This window comes from Berghia stephanieae, chromosome 1 (assembly GCF_034508935.2).
Source record: "Berghia stephanieae isolate SIO BIC M18660-M18661 chromosome 1, UCSD_Bste_1.3, whole genome shotgun sequence".
Lineage (NCBI taxonomy): Eukaryota > Metazoa > Mollusca > Gastropoda > Nudibranchia > Aeolidiidae > Berghia > Berghia stephanieae.
Window position 1 is genome coordinate 123,890,666 of NC_088360.1, and position 21,981 is coordinate 123,912,646.

General features: G+C 36.1%; 1 protein-coding gene across 1 annotated transcript; it reads right to left on the reverse strand.

Annotated features, from left to right (window-relative positions):
* Positions 1–2,052: 2,052 nt before the first annotated feature.
* LOC144962769 (melatonin receptor type 1B-B-like) lies at positions 2,053–17,721 on the reverse strand. The gene is made up of 6 exons (XM_078896012.1): positions 17,679–17,721; positions 14,781–15,151; positions 12,130–12,325; positions 10,141–10,333; positions 6,795–6,960; positions 2,053–2,211 (listed from the first exon to the last, which is right to left on the reverse strand). The coding sequence occupies exons 1-6, from the start codon at positions 17,719–17,721 to the stop codon at positions 2,053–2,055; spliced, it is 1,128 nt and encodes a 375-aa protein (XP_078752138.1).
* Positions 17,722–21,981: the final 4,260 nt, after the last annotated feature.

Sequence of the window (21,981 nt, forward strand, 5' to 3'; positions counted from 1 at the left end):
ATAAACCCCAACAAAAGTTGACCCAAACTTCATATTTTAAACTATCAATTTTATTTTTAGCAGCTCAATCAACCTGACATAATACCGATTTGATGCGATAGTACACAATCATAATCTTCTGTCAGTTTTTCTAATGTACTTATTTCCACAAGTAAAACATCACCGAACATGTATATTATTATGGCAATCTAACGGGCGATACGCAAATAGGCCATGTGATAATGGTAGCAAGATCGTTGATACTGGTTGTGGAAGGGTTTACCAACCAATCTTAACTGGATAATGATATATCGATTCGGATAATGAAATAAACTCACTCAAGTATACCTTGTACATCAAATGTGATTCATTGTAGACATTTTGAGTATTTGTATAGCTCAATATCCACTTAACGTAATCAAAACTCATGCTATTTTATTTCTCCTTAGAACTTTTCGATTGTTTACATATCAAAATATTTGTTCTGTAAACGGTTTCACACCTCGTGACTATGGTGACTTATCTCTTACTACTGGAAATTACAATTTCCTTTTTCATCCGTAAGTGATTTTTTTTCTTACGCGTACCAAGACACCCATTATGGCCAGAAAACCTTTACTTTTTATATTAATAGGTACATATGACTCCCAACGTGTTCAATATTAAACCCGAAACTTCTTTAAAGCCAAAATTTATTTTTTTCTTTTTGACAAGCTGGAGTTCTCTTTCTTCTTCTTTCTACATTTCCTCCTCCTCCATCCTCCTCCTCCTCCTCCTCCTCCTCCTCCTCCTCCTCCTCCTCCTCCTCCTTTTCTTCTTCTTCTTCTTCTTCTTCTTCTTCTTCTTCTTCTTCTTCTTCTTCTTCTCCTTCCTTTTTCACTTCTTCGTAGCCAGACAGTCTACGTTATCCTATTGGCGATAAGCGCTGTGGGCGTTGTATGCGCTCAGTACGGCCAGGTGCGGTCATGCAGTCTAGTGGTATGACATTTTCCAAGGTCTCAATCTTTCGCTGCCAACACCAGTGCTCGAACCAGGAACATACAGGTCAAAACCCGAGTGTCATAACACAACACCACGTTCAACTGTTCGTGCGGGCATGTGGTCTTGTGGTATGACATTTGAATCCCGCTCTGAGCTGAAAAGCTCTTTACTCACATTCTCTCACGTACTCAGGTGTAAAATGAGTACATGGCTGTTAACAATGTTGTCTCTGTCCGAAACAAATTTTAATATCGCCTAACAAGCGTCATATCTCTTACTACATGTTAAGTGTTGCTGCTGGCTGTTTTAAGCACGTTAAGAGGACATTACGCTACATAAATGCTCAAAAATGCTCAATAAATTGTTCAAAAATAGGTGCTGTTTGTTTCATCCATTCCTTTGTAGTCTTGGAAAAAGCTCTGTTGGTTGTGTTTTATATGTTGATTATGTTGTCAAGGATTTGGTGTTGCGAGTGCTGACAGTTATGGATTGTTTTTTTTAGAATTTTAACTTGCTCATGATGGTATTTGTAGATGGTAGATTATGTTATTAAAAAGATGAAATAGATCCTGGACTGTTTTCTGAGACTGGCTATTTTAGGCAAATCTAATGGTGCTAATGGTGGTTGAGTTATTGACTTATTTATTAGTTACACTGCGGATAGCGCGTCTTGTACCGTCTCATGACTGTCGATACTATCGACTGAACATGGGTTCCAAATTGTTCCAGCTTGTTCCAGAACTAGCCTAACATGCGCTTTGAATGAGGCTACATTTGTCGCTTTGTTGCTTGTTTTTATATATCATTTCAGGAAGCAAAAGGTCTTATTTGCTCTGTTCGTGATGTTTTTAATTTGATGGTTCTATTTCATATCTTTGCTGAGGGTCACTACAAAGTATTTGGTGTTTGTGACTAGTTCAATTGTTTTGTCCATAGAGATAGTACTTTGGTTGGTGAGTGAATTGGCTTCTAAATGGGGGTTCAACTGAACGCTTTCCTTGCTTAAAAGACCTTTGCAATTCAATTTCTCACAAAGACAATTTTTCATATTTCCTGGAGGTCTACTTGATCTAAGGAGTATACTAGTTTGTTCTAATAAGCAGCATCGTCGCCAAATAGTCTGGAACTGCATGTCAAGTCAAGCATTAGGCCATTGATGGAAAGCAGGAAGAGTAAGGAGCCAAATACTGATCCCTGGGTAACTCCCGATTCAATATTGAATTTTCTCCGTTCACTACAACCGACTGTTGTCTACTTAGTAGAGAAAATTTTTCATCTATCTATTAATTTTCCCTCGAATGCCGTGGTAGGGGATTTTGTGGTAAACTGTGACAGTAAGCTGTGACTAACTTTGTTAAATCCCTTTGAAAAGTCTAGAATAATTAGCTGATGTTGGTATCCAATATTGCTTGTTTTGGTAATCGGATTCACAAAACACAATCCATGTTGTTGAGAGTGTATCTAAGTCTGTCCATCGCAATAGTGTATTATTTTACTTATAATAATGTGTTCTAATACTTCTATCATTACCAATTAATATGCATAATATGTATTTTGGCAAAACGTTAAAATGTTGTTTTTTTTTCATCGGAGCACGACAGTAATATAATGATTGGCCATCGTCACCCCTTTTTAATGTACACATTTATAAGTCTCAGATTTGGAACTCTCCGACGAGTTCTTAAAATGTATATGAACAGTGGACGACATACGAATGTGTTTTCCATTGATATTGGTGACGTTCTCATCATGCCAATCACCGTGATTGGCAAGTTAACGAAATCGTGCCGAAAGAGAAGAACGAGATACAAGGCTGGGTCTAGCCTCTTACATCACCTCTCATCGCTGGAAATTGAATTTGTTAAGGTACACATAACGTGAAGGCTTTCAAATAATATGCAGCATCGGTACCAGCGATCTTAAAACAAACTGCGAAACTGACAGGCCTGCCAATTCCTTCACATCGATTGTATTTTACTTACTGAGTCCAGTCTTAACTACCCAGCCCACAAATATTTGGCCGTTGTTGGTTTTTCTGGGGTTGAATCTTAATTTAAGATTAAAGCTGTCAACTCGCGCTTCGAGTCATCGTTGACGCTTTAGAAGACCGTCATCTCTTAGTTACGTCACAATCACCACCTTAATGAATATATTAGCCTGGCATGGTTAATAGGTAGAAAAGCCAAGTTATGTTCTAGTTACATTTGAAACAAACAATGTACTGATCTCGTCTCAGTGAAATATAAATGATAATATAAATAGCAAGAAAATCGGAAGATAAAATAAATACAGTTTCTTTTTTAAAAAATACTAACATAAACAATCGCATTAAAAAAATCAAATTCATTCATAAAACAGTTGGTTTTACCGATTTTTCTGAAATAAAGACCAATCTTCTCATTTTTTCAAGCTGATTTGAGCGATTTTACTTTCAAATTCCTCATAATTTTATTTTTTTACTTTTAGATTTTGGCTATTACACCTACTCTTGCATAACAATAGTGGAATACCTTGCCGCGTCTTTGTTTTGGACAACCGATTAGAGAGCCCGTGATTGGTCGAAGACTTTGGGACTAATAATTTTACAAGAATAGGCGGTGGCGGTGGATCAAAGAGGGTAACATTTTTATTTACCAGACATTTTTTTCGGTGCTAAATAATACAAAGTAATAATTTCTCATCAGAACAAATGACTCTGAAGTTTCCATCTCTTTATTGCAAATAATGACGAAATCGGCCAACAAATATGGGCGTTATAAATTATTCATAATAATTTTTAAAAGTTTACAAAAATTGTCATCAAAGTCATTTTCATCACCTAAGTCGTAATTGTTTATCCCATTTTTTACCAAACAAAGTGCAATATCAATGATTTACATCCGCAAATAAAATAGGAGCCAAATCGCAATTTCTACAACATATTTTATTTTTGTAATAAATTGATTAAAATCAAAGCACATTTATTCCTAACCGTTTTCATATTCTAACGTGAAAGGCAGGCTCCATTTTCGTTCTGAATAGTCAGTCGTGACGAGAGGACGAAAAAGAGAATACGATCATGTGATCTAAAATTCTCGTCCGTCACACTCGACGATCGAAATGTTTATGTATTGTCTAGGGGATTACGACGTAGTATATAGTTACTGACCACGCAGGTTGTTATGGATGGTAATTATAACATTAAGTGATTTTTAAACATTTTTACGGCGTTTTAAATGTCTTTCTTGCATTCATTGCCGAGCACCTCCACTTTTCTGTTACTATTTTAACGATCAGCTGATTTTCTCTTGCCTCCCCTTTAATTTCGCGGACTTTTTTCAGAACGAGGCGTGGGAGTGGCTAATACAACGCTTGAATTTTGATGCAAGATGAGACACCGTACCGCTGAGCTACTGACGCCACGCACGAGAATCTTGGGTCTGACGTAGGAAACTGGTTAGGGTTAGGGTTAGTGTTAGGGTCACGGTAAACACTACGTCTAAGGAGGCAGCCCAGTCGTGTCATTCCTTTGACAATGTACATGAAAGGCTCATCATTAGGTCAGTATATCAGACGAAGGTAGCACTGATATTGTTGAAATGGTAAATGTTGTTATCGTTGTTGCTACTGTTGTTGTTGTGGTTGATGTTGTTGTTATTGGCGTTGTAGTTGTTATTATTGTTGTTGATGGTGTTGGTGATGGTGGTGGTAGCGATGTTCGTAGTGATGTTGGTAGTGGACGAGATTTCAACAGGGCACGAATTATAGATGCATGGTCTCTCAACTGGATCCGTTCTTACCATAGATATTGATGGCGTTCTCATCGTGCCAGTCACCGTATAGGGTCTTACAACGTTTAGCCGTGAACATTGCCTCTTTGAACACACTATAAGACGGAAGAACCGGTTTCGAATTTGTTTGTTGAGAAGCCCGTAGATTACACAGTTAGTGAAATTGTTGGTGTAAGAAAGAAGCTGCGGACACATAATGGATAAGGGTATGTTTGAATATTTTATATTTAATAAACTGTATGGCACTGAATCGACATAACAAATATTTATACCTGTAGGTTGGCGATTTTGTATGAAATTCAGAAAAGACTGTAGAGCAGGCACTGATATCAATAATGGTGAGATATATAGGCCACAGAGAATTGAAGCGCCAGGTGAAAACAGAGAATTAAAATGTCACGGTTTCAGAGAGCCAAACTCGGGATCCGATTAATACGACACCATCACCTGGCTGAGAGAGAGAGAGAGAGAGAGAGAGAGAGAGAGGGAGAGAGAGAGAGAGAGAGGTCGGCGAGCCTTGGCTGGATGGGTCAGTAGCAAATACGATTGCTCGTCGATCTCTCTTCTCTCTCTCTCTCTCTCTCTCTCTCTCTCTCTCTCTCTCGCTCTCGCTCTCTATCTATCTATCTATCTATCTATCTATCTATCTATCTATCTATCTATCCCGTGTTTGGCTGTATGACACCGACGTGTTATTTTAATTTTCTTTTTTTCACCAGGAACTTCTCTATAATTTTATATGTTACTATAAAAGGAAGTTTTAAGTTAAAAGTTAATCACCATTGGTCGCACATATTTGTGTCGAATAATTAAGTTAGGAATACTAGATATAATGTAGATAAAATGAATACTTACATCTTTTAGAATATATAATTATCGATAATTAATGTACTCTAGGTCCACATTGTATGACATTTCAAAATAATTAAGAATGACATCATGAAAACATAAAAAGTGTTTAAAAGCTCATTCGAAAGAATTACATGACATATACACTTTTATTTTATAAAGCATGCTCTTCATTAACAAACTTTCCCCAGTCATTCAAGTTATATCATAAAGCGCCTTGAATGTTCGACGGAAGGCGCTATAGAAAATGCTTATAACAATGATAATAATAATAATTCCAAGGACTAAACTGTGCGTCGCTCAGAGCGGGTTCGAACTCTGGAATCTTCCGGTCCGATTGTCATACCACTAGACCAAATAGTCGCACAGCAAGGTTTGTTTTACTCTGGATAGGACACTAGTACATTATATAATCTATATTAAACAGACCTAAATATCCTATCTCTGTGTGTCATCAAAACCTGTACTCAACCAGGGTTGACGCCGATCCCGCTTTACGTTAAAGCCGAATGCTCTACCAATCCAGTTTGTTATTGAGACCCATATTGACCGTAACAAGAGCATAGAAATAGTTAAAATCATGATCGATGTTAATTTTATGTATTTATTTATAAAGGTAGCGAACGCAAATAACTTTGTTACGAAACTGATAATCTGATTTTGTTATCAGTCTATGATCTAAAGTTTATAATGATCAGACTCTCAGATCATTACATATTTCTTCACTAATTTCTATAGAAATAGGACAGAGAACTCGCGACGTCGCAACTTCCTCTTTTCCGGTTTAAAACTCATTGGAAGTGTGTAACAAGTCCTCCGGATAATGACTTTAAACGATGAATAGGTTACATATGAATCATAAAGTGGCAAAACAATTTTAGTAGGAAGATGTATACGCAGATATTTATGATTACAGGGCGTAAAAGAGCAAGGATAGATGATCTTTATTGACGAGAAGCATTTATGTAGACTAGAGAAATAATATGTCATCTCTCAGAAACCAGAAGATCAATTAAACAAGGAAGACTGGTTTTAAACTTCAAGTGAGATTGGAACCAGAATTCTAACATCACAATTTTGTTTCCTATCAGTCCAAACTTCGATCTTTGATCACGTAACCTAAAATAAAGCGGAAGAAGAATAAGAAAACAAACAAAAAAAAAAACAAACAAAAAAAAAAAAGAAAAAAAAGAAAAACAGCATAGAGACAATAACCTTCGCTATATCCCACGCCAGGAACCCTGGACTGCTAAATCCAAAGCTGTTGAACAGGACAAAAGGCATCAGTAAGAAAAGGTAAAGGATGAACAATACGCAGTCTCTTAAGAATGACTGAAAATTGTGGTGGACCGTCCGGTGCCGATGTGGACCTTCATTGAATCTGGACAAAAAGAAAGAAAACAACAACAAAAATTAAACTTGAAGAAAGGGTTTACTACAAAGCTAAGATGTAAGATAAAGATCTGAAATAGTGCCAGACAAAGCAAGAGAGAAAAATGATAGCCTGTCTAATCGGTGATCATAAGGTCTGAGGTTTGATTCCCAGCCCATTAATGGTATCATGTCTGACCGATTTCAAGGTAGACTGATGTTTGGAGATTTTTTTTTTCGTCTTGTATCTTTCTTTCATGCTTTGTCATATAGTACTGTTTTAAGCACACTTTTTCAGATCTTAATATTACACCAGTGCCTGCTCCCTAATTTCTCAAAGCTAAGATGTACTTGAAATACACATTAGTTTAGTATCAAACCCTAAACAGATATTAAAAACATAGCGCATTGTTGAATTTGGAATGTAAAATTTGTAAAATATTAAAACATAAGTCCTTAGATAGTACCATAAGTAATTTATACTTGCGACAATTGGATACTAAACTGGATTATAAAGTCAAATTACAATCATAATTTGTTTTCATTTTCTAAAAGTAATTTCTATCTCAAATAATGAATTATAACTGCTGTTCCTAATACCTCTAACAATTTAGCGCATTTTGCCTCGTTCAAAACTGTTAAACTGTATTTTCCTACAGAAATAATAGATGGAACGTTATATCTGACTGGCGGATGTTCTGAACATTTTAGCTAAACGCATGACATTAATAATTATTGTGACAAAAGCTTGTTGATTGATTTGTTTGACTAAAGGAAAATCAGGAAATTAAGCTGAAAAATAAAAGTGCCCATGAAAAAAAATTAAAAGTTCAAAAAAAATGTTTCTTTTCTTGTTTTAAAAAAAAGTCAACCAACATTACATTTTAAACAACGGCCTCAACATCAATTATAATTTTATGCCGTTTTTAGATACTTTTCTATTTGTTGACTAACTTAATAGGTTCTCTGTCATTAAAACTATTGGTTCAATTGTTTCCTAAATCTAGGTTACGTTTTATGGAAAGATCAATACCGCTCGTTTTTTGTTGTTGTTTAAATGCTAGAATTATTATTAGTAGTAGTAGTAGTAGTAGTAGTAGTAGTAGTAGTAGTAGTAGTAGTAGTAGTAGTAGTAGTAGTAGTAGTAGTAGTAGTAGTAGAAGTAGTAGTAGTAGTAGTAGTAGTAGTAATAGTAGAAGTAGAAATACGAGGGCTCTTTCAGAAATAACCGAAAAATGCGCATTGCTCAGCAACCAGTGAAGATTTTTTAATTCTGTAAACGACATGATATCCTTATTTCCTTACGGATATTCCCAGAAATTATGAAGTGCATCATTTTGCACAATGAATTTCTAGACGATTTTAAAGATGGCGGCCCACCTTGAAACTTGGTCAAAGGAGGAAATCAGAGCTGTCATACGTTTTTTGAACGCCAAAAGTCTGAATCCTACCGAAATTCATAAAGAACTTCAGAGTGTATATGGTGAGCATGTTATAAGCCGTACACAAGTCTATCACTGGTGTAATTTGTTTGAAGCCGGCCATTCCGACTTGACAGACAGGGAAGGGAGAGGGCGTTCGATAACTGCGACGTCAGAAGACAATGTGAAGCGAGTTGATGAGCTTATTCGTCAAGACAAGAGGTTGAAACTTCATGAAATCGCAAGCAGTCTTGAAATTTCGGAAACTTCTGCCCATAGAATTGTATTTGATGAACTTGGCTACAGAAAAGTCAGCGCAAGATGGGTTCCTAAGCAATTGACAGACAATCATAAAGAACAAAGATTGGACATCTGCAGGGAACTTTTGAGAAGAAGCAAGAGCTCACGCAGGGTTCACGGGCATACTGCCAACGCCAGCGGAGACTTTCTAGGGTACGATGTGACTTTTCTTGACAGCATAGTCACCGGTGATGAGACTTGGTTCCACCATTGCACCCCAGAAACAAAGCAAGATTCGATGACATGGAAACATCCATCCTCACCTGTCGCGAAGAAATTCAAAGTCATGCGGTCAGCAAAGAAAATAATGGGAACTGTTTTCTGGGACAGTCGTGGTGTTATTCTGTTCGAAACCTTACAACCTGGAGAAACAATCAATGCTGCAAGGTACTGCCAAACTCTTGACAAGCTTAGGGAGGCCATTCGCAGAAAGCGCCCAGGGCAGTTGACCAACGGGGTCATTTTGCAACACGACAACGCTACACCCCACACAGCACGAGTGACGCAAGGTTGGCTAGAGAAATATGGATGGGAGATTTTGCCACACCCACCACACAGTCCAGACCTCGCACCATCTGATTATCACCTCTTTGGGCCACTGAAACGTGAGATGGCAGGAAAGCGCTTTGATGTCGATGAAGAGCTTGTTGACCATGTGCGGAAATGGCTACAAAACCTTGACGGAAATATCTTCCGAGAGGGTATCTATTCCATGGTGCGGCGTTGGCAGAAGTGTGCCGACAGACTTGGCTGTTACGTAGAGAAATGAAGGACGAGTCAAGGTATGAACACGTGCACGAATTTTGTTGATAGCATAAAAAACGCGGATTTTACAGGCATTTTTCGGTTAATTATGAAAGAGCCCTCGTAGTAGTAGTGGTAGTGTAGTAGAAGTAGTAGTAGTAGTAGTAGTAGTAGTAGTAGTAGTAGTAGTAGTAGTAGTAGTAGTAGTGGAAGTGTGTAAGTAGTAGTAGTAGTAGTAGTAGTAGTAGTAGTAGTAGTAGTAGTAGTGGTAGCAGTAGCAGCAGCAGTAGTAGTAGTAGTAGTAGTAGTAGTAGTAGTAGTAGTAGTAGTAGTGTGTGTAGTAGTAGTAGTATAGTAGTAGTAGTAGTAGTAGTAGTAGTGTAGTAGTAGTAGTAGTAGTAGTAGTAGTAGTAGTAGTAGTAGTAGTATAGTAGTAGTAGTAGTAGTAGTAGTAGTTAGTAGTAGTAGTAGTAGTAGTAGTAGTAGTATGTAGTAGTAGTAGTAGTAGTAGTAGTAGTAGTAGTAGTAGTAGTAGTAGTAGTAGTAGTAGTAGAAGTAGTAGTAGTAGTATAGTAGTAGTAGTAGTAGTAGTAGTAGTATAGTAGTATAGTAGTAGTAGTAGAGTAGTAGTAGTAGTAGTAGTAGTAGTAGTAGTAGTAGTAGTAGTAGTAGTAGTAGTAGTAGTAGTAGTAGTAGTAGTAGTACAATGATATTAGCATGGTTACCTTTTAAGATTTTCTTTAGCACTCCGAACCTTCCGCCATATGTTAATATAACAAAATGACGTTATAGGCACAGCAGTGACCAAAATCATGGACAAAACCATTCCCTTTAGTAAACTCTTTGGGATGAAGCAAACTTGGGTCTCATTAGAAAGTTTACCATACAAAACGCCCACTGGAACCCCTAAGAGAAAACCTGGAGAAAAGAGTAAAGTAACCTGCTTGAACAATACTTGTTAGAACTATGCCTTATTATCCACAACTCTTAAAACACATGGATGGTACAATGGGGATCCCGGTGTGTTCATTAGCAGAGTATTCGACTTGTAAATCAATAAAGCTTTCAAACCGGTTAGAACCAAGATTTTAACAATAAAGATATTTCTGTCCACCCCGCAGGAATTGAGTCGGGATGTCTATCATAATCTGGTGAAAAAATCATTACTTCTACCGTGTCCTGTCACCAAATTTTTCATTTAAGATATAATGTGGTGATCTGAGAAAAATAAGATGAAAATCCAGCATAATTGATAAGATGGACTTATTTATTGGTATGCATTGATAACTCAAATAGTTATGGTATCAATGTGGCAATGTCAACAATAACTTCGATCAGTCAAACAATGTTAAATTAAGCCCAGATTGCTTCTAATCGGTATTGTGTCGGAGTGATCAAAATGAAGAAAAGTGAATTTAGCCAGATTACTGCAGTACACTGGAAGGACGGGTATGTAAAAAATGGCTAGAAAAATCGCTCTTCAAATATCGGTCTGTTTAAAGGCCCTGCCAAAAACTCAAAACTGGAACACAACAGAAGCGCTGTCCTCGCAGCTAATGCCGAGTGCTATGGGAGCACTCACGACCTGACGTACCAGGGTTGGAACTTGGAACGCTTAGGTGTCATCACTGTTCCAGGTCTTCAGCACAATACCACGGCGTCCAGTGAGGCGAACTCTTATGACTCATCAAAGGGGGATCACTCTATCCAGAGAGCTCCTTTTTCATGGTACACTCATAGATAGGGGGATTTATATAGTAATCAATACTATCTACATAGTCGCTGCCTAGGGTTATTAAGTCAAAGCTTTTAAAATTAATTTATTTATTTAGTTAATTTGTTTTGTATTTACTTGTTTATGATTTTTTTATAAACAATAAAATATTCATTTTATGTTTTATTGGTTATGTTTTATTCATATTTATTTATTCAAATATATGGCTTAAAGTATATTATCCTTTTTTTAAAGCCAATAACTTTAAGGTCAATATCCCTATGCCTATGTTTAATGTGTATGTATATATAAGAAGGAGATAACAATATAAACATAGGATGTCTCTCATTCCTGACTTTAAACAAATAAAAATTATCATTTTATGACGGTTTGTCAATTATATGGGATTTAGATTTTAACAAAAAAATTCCTCTAATCGATATTGTGTAGGAAGGTTAATAAAATGGAGAAAAGTGAATCTAAAATAAAAATGTATTTTCCTCAACAAAACACCCACAGGTAGTTCAACTATTCATAATATTATTAATAATTCATTTTTTATCGTCTAAAGCGTCCTGACATTGTGCCGTTTTATGACGGTGTGTCGTTTATATAGGACGGAGATTTAAACAACACTTTTTCATTGGTAGACCTACAACCATTGTATTCAAGTGTAGGTTTTTGATGACATAAACATGTTAAAATTTGATGCCTCGACATCGAAAACGTTTGATCTTCCGATTTTTTACGGGTTTTGTTTCTGCTTTATATCTATTGTACTTGTAAAACGACGTGTGCTATTTCTTGTTCTTCATTACTTGGCACTTATTTTCACAAATATATTCCATTCTGGATTGACTTATGAAACCGTAATTCTTACTAACCAAAGGGTAGTAAGCAACTGCTATAATCCGTTTCACGCAATAGAAACCGGGATAAACTCCGGCTTCATGAGCCTAATATCTCCGAACGACTATTTAAAAAAAACATTAATACTTACCTAACGTCCATGTTAAAGAAGAGAACAGTATAATGTTCCTTTTAATGTAGACAGTTCTGTATGTGCCGATGTGACAGCATAATTTCACGTATCGGCTTATCGCGATATTCATTAGCTCCATGACGGACCCTATATTGATTGATATGGCAATTGAGACTTGAACAATGCAAGTTGTCTCTCCAAATGGATAGGCACCCTGAAAAATAAATCATTTTTGGAGCTCGGTTAGTGTAACTTTAATTTTCTGAGACAGTGAGCAGTAAAAGCCTAGAAATATAATAGTCTCTTAAAATAAAATTAATAATAATACAAAATAAATAGCAAGAACGTCTTGGGATCATACCTCTCTTTAGTTAACAATAAGAATTTGAATTATTGGTAATTGAGAATAGAAACAAACAGAGCATTGTTAACGCTTAAACTGATTTAGTTGTTGACTGCAAAAATTACAATAAATTTTATATATAGCTTGTAGCATCATTAACATTCTTGCTTTAGTTTACAGAAATTTAAAATTTATGAAATTGAGCGAATCAATGCACTTGTGCTCAAATCAAAGGAAAAACCAAGTTGCCTGAATCCAAAGACTGCAATAAGCATTGAACAAAAAAGAACAAAATAGCTTCAAAGGAATGTTAAGTTCTCCATGAGGAGCCGTCGCCTTATATCTATAAAAACAAAGACAGCACGTCACCTTAATTCATTTTTGCCATATGGTGTTCGAATTTTTAACGCGCAACTAAATTAAATACTCTATCTTTTAAATATACATGCACAAGTTCGGACCAAAGGCCAGAGGTATGGCCTATCTCAATTTATCAAATTAATATATAAAGTGTTGCTATTGGTTCTTGGTTGTATATTTTTACATTTTTGTGCATTTGCATGTATATTTATACATTGTCGACATAGATTCTCAACTTTGTGTTTATACATTTTCATGCATGACACGTCTGTAAACGAATTTCCATTTTTTTATGAATAACGTATATTATTATTATTATTATTATTATTATTATTATTATTATTATTATTATTATTATTATTATTATTATTATTATTATTATTATTATTATTATTATTAAAATGTCCACTGCCCTACATATGAGAAAATAGGATTATCTAAAATCACGCCTACCAACTTATATGATAGTGTGACTCTTTATTTCGTAATCACAATTTCCTCTTCTTCTTCTTGCTCTTGTTGTTGTTCTTGTTCTTGCTCTTGTTGTTGTTCTTCTTGATGTTGTTGTACTTCTTCTAGTTGTTGTTGTTGTTGTTGCTGTTGTTGTTGTTGTTGTTGTTGTTGTTGTTGTTGTTGTTCTTCTTCTTCTTCTTCTTCTTCTTCTTCTTCTTCTTCTTCTTATTCTTCTTCCTTTTAGGTAAAAACTAGCAAATTGAAGACTTTATGGCCGTCGAGCGACTGGTGTGGAGAAGATACCGTTTGTAGCTCGTGTCTACTAAGTCCTCATGTCGCCATGTAGTGGAACATAATTTCATAAGTACAATGCCACAATTCTCCCTCAAAGAAATTAATAGTTTAGAATGCTCTCTAAATTTTATCAGAGCAAATGGGTTTATGATTTAATCTCCTAGAATCAGAAAAATATAGTGACACTGCAATAATAATGGCAAAGATTTCTTCTGACAGCCATTAGAAATATTGACTGATCTGCTAATAGTAGATACTATATCATTATCTAGACAAAGAGACAGAGAGAGGGAGAGAGAGAGAGAGAGAGAGAGAGAGAGAGAGAGAGAGATTGCGTGTGTTTGTGTTTGAGAGAGATTGTGTGTGTTTGTGTGTGTGTGCGTGAGAGAGAGAGAGAAAGAGAGAGAGAGAGAGAGAGAGAGAGAGAGAGAGAGAGAGAGAGAGTACTCAAATAAGAGGTAAACATGTAAAAAAAGCGTTTTGTAAGTAAGTGGCTTTAAAACACTTCTCTTGAAATAGATATAAAAAATAACGATTCTTGGCTTTATTTTTAAGATCAAATTATTAATCCAGTCTCTAGAAAACGCAATAGCAGATTAAATATTTTCACAGGAGATTAAAATGATAATATTATTTTACATACTACGGAAGCTGAAGGTAGTCCTACATTCTTCAATCTATACCAATTATCAAAAAGTTACAGGCCTAGTTCAACAATCATGACCTTTGTAAAACGAATATCTCAGCACCTCTTAATACGTGAGTTGGGGGCTAGATTTCTTGTTATTTATTTGTAATCTATCATCTCAATTCTCTATTATGAGGAGGTAAATTCTAAATAGGAAAATGTGAGCCATTTCAAATCACGGGCAGCGGTTCCTTTATAAAGAAATCAACGTACATTTCCAAACAATGGGTGTTTTACTCTAAACTCATTCGTCTTTGACTGATTTCATCCCTATAGTTTACATGTTGACGAGATGGGTCATAATTATTTTACATATAGCTTGTGGTTTCAATAATAGATGCGCTCTTAATATCAATATGGGACAGAAACTTTTAGATTAAATTAAAGAAATTAAGGAGCAGGCACCAGTATAAGATGTCGACTGGTTTTTGGGGATGTTTTTTTTTCTCTATTTTTCTTTCTTGCTTTGTCTGGCACCTTTCATACACACTTGTTCAGATTTTAGCATTTAGATTAACGTAGTCAACTTACTAGGGTAAAATCTGCAAGAAATATTGGCACATATATTCCGACCACCAGCATATCTCTAAACGTCAAAGAAGCTACAAATGCATTTTGGTAAGTCCTCATGTCTTTGAACTTTGTGATGACTGAGATAATGAGAATACTGAGTGGAAGACCCACGGCTGTCAAGGTAGCACAATACACTCCGACTAGAAATTTCAAGACTAAACTATGGCTCGTTATAGACTCTTCTGGCTGGTTAATTATGGCGGTGGTAGAATCAAAGAAACTGTTTAGGTGATCGACAGGCAACGAAATGTTGAGGTGGTCTGTTGAAGAAAAGTTGTGTGGAGAATTATGCGTGGATTCCATTACGAGCCAGGCCTCGGGGTATTGTTCTGCGAAAATGAAAAAAACAAAAAGATTTAAGTGGATAATCTTTAAACTCCGGCAAATGTAGTAGTTGTTTTTTAAAGCCTAATAACGTTTATAACTCTGTTCGGACAACATGGTTATAGTCACAGTCAGCCATCTTAATAGTCATGATGAATTCAAACGCAGGCTCTCTTGGCCTCCATGTCAATGTGAAAATAACAATATTGTAAAATCCTTCACAAAAATTTCTGCTCTTTGATGTGATAGACAATTCCTAGTTCATATAATACGCGACAGTTCTGGATGGTTATTGAAGTGGTCATCAGGATTTATTAGATAGACACTTAGTGGAATGGAACAAAACCACGCCCCTCGAAAAAATCGTCCGAATGTAAACCGTGGCAATTACTACTAAACTAATCAAACTGCACGGTATTACCACCCATGATTTGAGTTTAAGTAAACTATTTACTAGTTTACATGCCTGATCAGCCACCAAAAAAAAAGAAAACCCCGTGTGATCTTTAACATTTATCTGATAACAGAATCTAGTGAGAACTAATCACACAAGTAGCGTCTTGAAACAATAATAAAGAGTGACATCAATCTCCTACATTCTGTTGTTTGTAAACAAACCAACTACATTTATTTTGTCCAAGCGGGCTTGAGGGTGTTTCACAAATCGCGCTTTTGATTGGTCAAAAATCTAAAGGTTAATTACCTTACAGATTTTGAATTAACAACATATCATGGTATATTGTTCTATAAATCAATTAATTATTCTTTGGCAAAAGACGATTCTTATAGACACAATATCTACAACTGGACTTGAATACTCCGAATGGATGGCCTCTTAGTTCATTTTGGCATCAATGGAACATTCCAGATGTTACATTCTTGTCATAGATTTTTTTAAAATATTGGAATCAAGTCTCCTCGTATTCTTGTGTATTGAAGTGTCAGTATACTCAATTCTTTAAATCAATCTTCCTAAGGTTTCTCCATCATACCAAGTAACCGTTTTGTTAACGTTGTAATGTATTAACAAGTTAGTGTCATAGTCTGGAAGGACACGTTTTAAAAAAACTTAGCCAGAAAACTCGTCCTTCAAATATCAATCGATTCAAATGATACTCATTTTGACAGAGCTCTCAAACCTGGGACTTCGCGAGAACCTAGGTTTGAGAGTTTTCACCAAGATGAAGATCATTTAAATCGATCGATATCAATTTATCAAACTAATATATAAAGTGTTGCTATTGATTCTTGGTTGTATATTTTTACATTTTTGTGCATTTGCATATATTATATATGTATTCATTGTCGCCATAGATTCTCAACTTTGTGTTTATACATTTTCATGCATGCCACGTCTGTAAACGAATTTCAATTATTTTTTTTTTTTTTTGATGAATAAATTATATATTATTATCATTATTATTCTGGCCAAATTTTTAAATACGTGTCTTTCCAGAGTATGGCACTTAACTGGTAAAAGATCATATTCAAGGCAAATGGATAAACATATTTAAATCAACTTTAATAAAAGATATTTTTCTTTTTATTTGATCCTTAACTCCTACTTTTAAGTAAAATCAACTTTAATTATCATGCTCCATGTAGTCCTTCAGAGCCAATTTACCCATGGAGCCGGAGTTTAATCTGGTTCTGTCTGGTTAAACGGACAATAGCACGCTTTCTACCTTTTGGACTGGACGCTAGCCTATTGGAAAGTACTTTCTAACAGATCTAACAGACCCAGCTACCCAATCATTGCTGGGTGGACAGAAAAAAATCTTAATCCCGGGTGCAAACGAATACTCTACGTGCTTCCTATTAATTATTATGGAGCACAAATCAAAATTTATGACACGCATGCAATCTTTACATTTACCTTTGTCTGACGCAGCCCAACATAATTTATTTTCACCAAGTCTAGGTTCCTGTCTAATAAGAATTGATAAGTGTCAAACCTGACATTTGTTTCAATTAATTCATTGCTTCAATCAATACACAAAAACTGAACCATGTATAACAAAATAGATTTTGTTCTCTTTTTGGCTGGAGAAATTTTACTCGCGGCTATATGGGCTTCTGGTATGACACTCGTCTTCGGACCGGAAAGTGCAGAGTTCGAATCTCGCTCTGAGAGGCGCATAGTTGAATCTTTGGAAAAGGCTTTTTACATTTTCTCATCACACTCAGATGTAAAATGAGCACCTGGCCAGTAACAGCGTTCTCTGAAAAAATTACAATATCGCATAGCAGGCGTCATGTCTCGTCCGACTTAGTGTGTTGCTGTTGGCTAGGTACTCCTTGTTAAGCACTTTGAGCACATTTAATGGATAATGTGCTATATATACAAATGCTCACGTTTAAAAAAAAACATTTTGTTAAATTCAGATGGCCACACTTGTTCAAAAGTCTTAAACCCGAGATTTGTTTGAAATCTCAATTTTAAGACTTCTTCATAAGATGAGACTCATTTTATATTATCGATCTGTGAAATAAATTTGGGGCCAAAAAAAATTGGTGTTTAGTCAGATTTACTGTAGAATAATTTCCCCATCAATCTTTCTAATTCTGTAGACATTATGGGGAATTACTGGCCAATCAAAATTACGACTTACGATAAATGCTGAGATCAACGTTCAAACGATTTAATTTAATTCTGTCTTGAGCTTTAAACGAGGTTTTATTTAGTGCGATATCCACTAAACGTGATCAAAGCGTTTATTCAACATGTAGGACGAGTCAAAATGCCTGTTAAACGATATCATAAATATTTTCAGGACAAAGACAACGCTGTTAACGGTCAGGTACTCATTTTACACATGAAAAAGGTGAGAGAATGTGAGTAAGGAGCCTTTTCCAAGGACTCAACTACGCGCCGTTCTGAGCGGGATTCGATCCCAGGACCTTCCGATCCGAAGGCGAGTGTCATACCACTAAACCACATAGCCATAATTTGTGGAACCAAAAGGGCCGATTCGAGGCAGGTGTGGCTTGCATTGTTGTCCCTATTATGGTCAAATAAAGACGTCAAAGCACAATTTGTTTATGTTTTGTTTTTAACAAAAACAACCCAGACATGGATATAGTGCATGGGCCAGTGGGCGAAACCCTCCCCCCCCTGGGGAGTTTTCGCCACATGGTTTTTCTGAAACAGCACTATATCTTGAGTATTAATCCGGGTGTTACCGTTTTTTCAAGTGTCATTTACGAGAGTTACGGCCCTTGAAAGGTCATTAGGTGCAATTTTTTGTGAAATCGTTTTTGTGCATAAAATGGTTGTTTATCACCTTAAAATTGTTTCACATACAATCAATAATGGAATTTTATTGTAATTTCTCATTTTTTGCCTCATGTCATAAAATATTTTACAAAGCCATATAGCGTTTTTAAATCTTTGATAGCCATTTTCTCTATAATTTGAAAAAAAAATCTATTACAGTGTACTTGTTTCCCTTCAGGATGAATAAACAAGAGGGATTTTGCACTAGCACAATTCAGGCATGCTTCAGGGACATATAACACAAATTAATCCGGGTGTTACAGTTTTTTCAAGTATCATTTACAGGAGTTATGGCCCTTGAAAGGTCATCGGGTGCAATTTTTCGTGAACTCATTTTTGTGAATAAAATGATTGTTTATCACCCTAAAATTGTTTCGAATGCAATAAATAGTGGAATTTTATTGTCATTTCCCATTTTTTGCCTCATATCATAAAATATTTTACAAAGCCATATAGCGTTTTTAAATCTTTGATAGCCATTTTCTCTATAATTTGAAAAAAAAAATCTATTACAGTGTACTTGTTTCCCTTCAGGATGAATAAACAAGAGGGATTTTGCACTAGCACAATTCAGGCATGCTTCAGGGACATATAACACAAATTAATCCGGGTGTTACAGTTTTTTCAAGTATCATTTACAGGAGTTATGGCCCTTGAAAGGTCATCGGGTGCAATTTTTCGTGAACTCATTTTTGTGAATAAAATGATTGTTTATCACCCTAAAATTGCTTCGAATGCAATAAATAGTGGAATTTTATTGTTATTTCTCATTTTTTGCCTCATATCATAAAATATTTTACAAAGCCATATAGCGTTTTTAAATCTTTGATAGCCATTTTCTCTATAATTTGAAAAAAAAATCTATTACAGTGTACTTGTTTCCCTTCAGGATGAATAAACAAGAGGGATTTTGCACTAGCACAATTCAGGCATGCTTCAGGGACATATAACACAAATTAATCCGGGTGTTACAGTTTTTTCAAGTATCATTTACAGGAGTTATGGCCCTTGAAAGGTCATCGGGTGCAATTTTTCGTGAACTCATTTTTGTGAATAAAATGATTGTTTATCACCCTAAAATTGCTTCAAATGCAATAAATAGTGGAATTTTATTGTCATTTCTCATTTTTTGCCTCATATCATAAAATATTTTACAAAGCTATATAGGGTTTTTAAATCTTTGATATTGATAGCCATTTTCTCTATAATATGAAAAAATATATATTACAGTGTATTTGCTTCCTTTCAGTGATAAATAAACAAGTGGAATTTTGTACTAGCACAATTCAGGCATGATTAATGGGCATATAACACATATACATTTGTAACATTTGACCTTGCTGTAGCAAAGAAAGCTTACGATATTGTCTGGCAAAACCCACAGCTTTACAAAACAGTCATTATTCACCTGGGTGTCTTTCACACCATAATTTCATATCTTGGTGCCCTGGGAAAGCTCCAAAGTGGATCTGGTTTTGAAGAAATTGTGACTGAAGCAGGGCTATGTGCACATGGTTCTATGGATAGGGTTATGAGTGGAAAGAACTACAACAGGGCTATACGAGTGCATGTGTCTGTTTTGGAGGCTCTAGAGAGGCTTCTGCTTGCAAAATTTGAGCAGAACACGGATTCAAAACTCAGTAAAGACCTCATGTCTTACATAAAGGAATTCACCGAAGGAATTTCAAGCCATACAGCTAATAAAATTCTCCAGTCAACTGTGTATGCTGAGTTATTTTCCCAGTATGAAGCCTTCAAAGAGAGTGTCCGCTCAGGAAAGTACGGAAAAACTGCACAATACTGGATCCAATACATGGACAGAGTTTGGCTTCTCCTCCAGTTTCTGCGAGCTACCAACTTTCTTCTTCATATATCTTGTTTAAAAGAACTGTGCACACTGCTTTTTACCATGAATCACCACAATTATGCCAAGTATCTCAGTGTATATTTTGTGTCACTAGCCAACCTGATTCATTCCCACCCAGGGGCAGAAGAAATGTTACAAGATAATGGATTTAGTGTCTCCAGATCAAGGACGCCTGCTGGAAGAATAGCAGTTGATATGACCATTGGACAAACAATAAACAAACATGCAAAGACAAAAGGAGGTATTGTTGGGTTCAGCAAGAGTCTTCCAAGCTATTACCGTTGGAGTGTAACAAGACACAATCGAGCAGAATATGTATCAGCAACCCAAAGAATGATCAGCAACAACAACTGTATAGATATAGACACCCACAAAGAATTGAGCCTTGCAGAAAAAAGACAAAGTGAAAAGCGAGTGCAAAAGATCCTCCAGGCATTTTCAGCATTATTTATCAATCCCTTTGAAGTTGAAGATGGTCTGGTCAGTCTAGCTTCAGGAATGAAAGTGCAAGAGGATGTTGCTGATGACCTGCTAGCCGTGGAAAAAACAGGAAAAAGATTGTTTGAAAGTTTTGTTGAAAACAGACTGAAGGAAAAGACTGTAGAATTTCACAAGCCATTAGAAAGGAACAAGACCAAGACATTTGCATCATTGAGGAAAGTGGTAACAGTGAAAAAAGACATGAACGTGGTCAAAATCAAGGCACAAAGAAATTTATTTGGCCAGCTTCTTGTTTTGTCCCAAGAACACAGTGTTGATCTTCAAAAAGTTCTTCAATATCCTCTAACACCTACTCCATGGTCGCTGGCTTCATCAGATGGTTTACCTCTGAAGACCAACAAAGCAACTCTGTTGCACAAGCTCACGCCTGACAATTCATTAATGTTCGAGGATTATGCAAAAACAAAACAAACACCGTTTACATTGTTGATGGCAATGCACTGTTACAAACTCTGTCAGCAATCCCAAATACATTTGGTGAAGTAGCCAAACTTACATTTTCCTCCTTACCACAAGCAGCTTGTGTACACTTTGTGACTGATACTTACATAGAAGATTCAATCATAGAAGATGCATACTTGTTAAGAGGATCTGCAACAACAGTGCCCAGACGTTGGAAATCATTTCTCAGCTGCGTTGATAACAAAAGACCCCTCATCAGGTTTCTCCTCAAGGAATGGGAAAGTAACGAATATGCAAAGAAACTGAGAAACAGGGAAATCTTCTTTGTCTGTGAAGAGAGATGCACCTTACTTTACAGTGACACGGATGAATTTACCACAGCTGTACCTTGTCTAGATTTCTACTCATCACAGGAAGAGGCAGACACACGAATTATACTGCACTGTCAATATGCTTCCCGCCAACCAAACTGTGAAACAATTGTTGTCAGATCACCAGACACGGATGTCTTCTTACTTCTCCTTTCATTCTCAGAGACAATTGGAAAGACCCTGATTTTTGATACTGGCTGTGGCAACAACAGGCGACAAATCAATGTCTCTCAGATAGCAAAGATGCATTACTTGGTGTCCATGCATTCACAGGCTGTGACACAACAAGTTGCTTTGCTGGGCAAGGAAAGCTGAAAGCTCTAAAGTTTCTTCAAAAGGAGGAAGATCTTAGAATTCTGTTCTCCAGATTTGGAACATCAGCAGCTGTTTCGAGTAATGACTGTCTCATGTTAGAGT

Bases quoted from the DNA above. Each gene is read 5' to 3' on its own strand.
- LOC144962769 (XM_078896012.1), bottom strand. From the start codon at position 17,721: ATGTCTACAGAATTAGAAAGATTGATGGGGAAATTATTCTACA. The intron at 12,326-14,780 runs GTAAGTTGACTA...TTTATTTTTCAG, and splicing joins TTCTTGCAGATTTTACCCTA to GGTGCCTATCCATTTGGAGA. The intron at 6,961-10,140 runs GTAACCATGCTA...CTTTTTGTCCAG, and splicing joins GCTAAAGAAAATCTTAAAAG to ATTCAATGAAGGTCCACATC.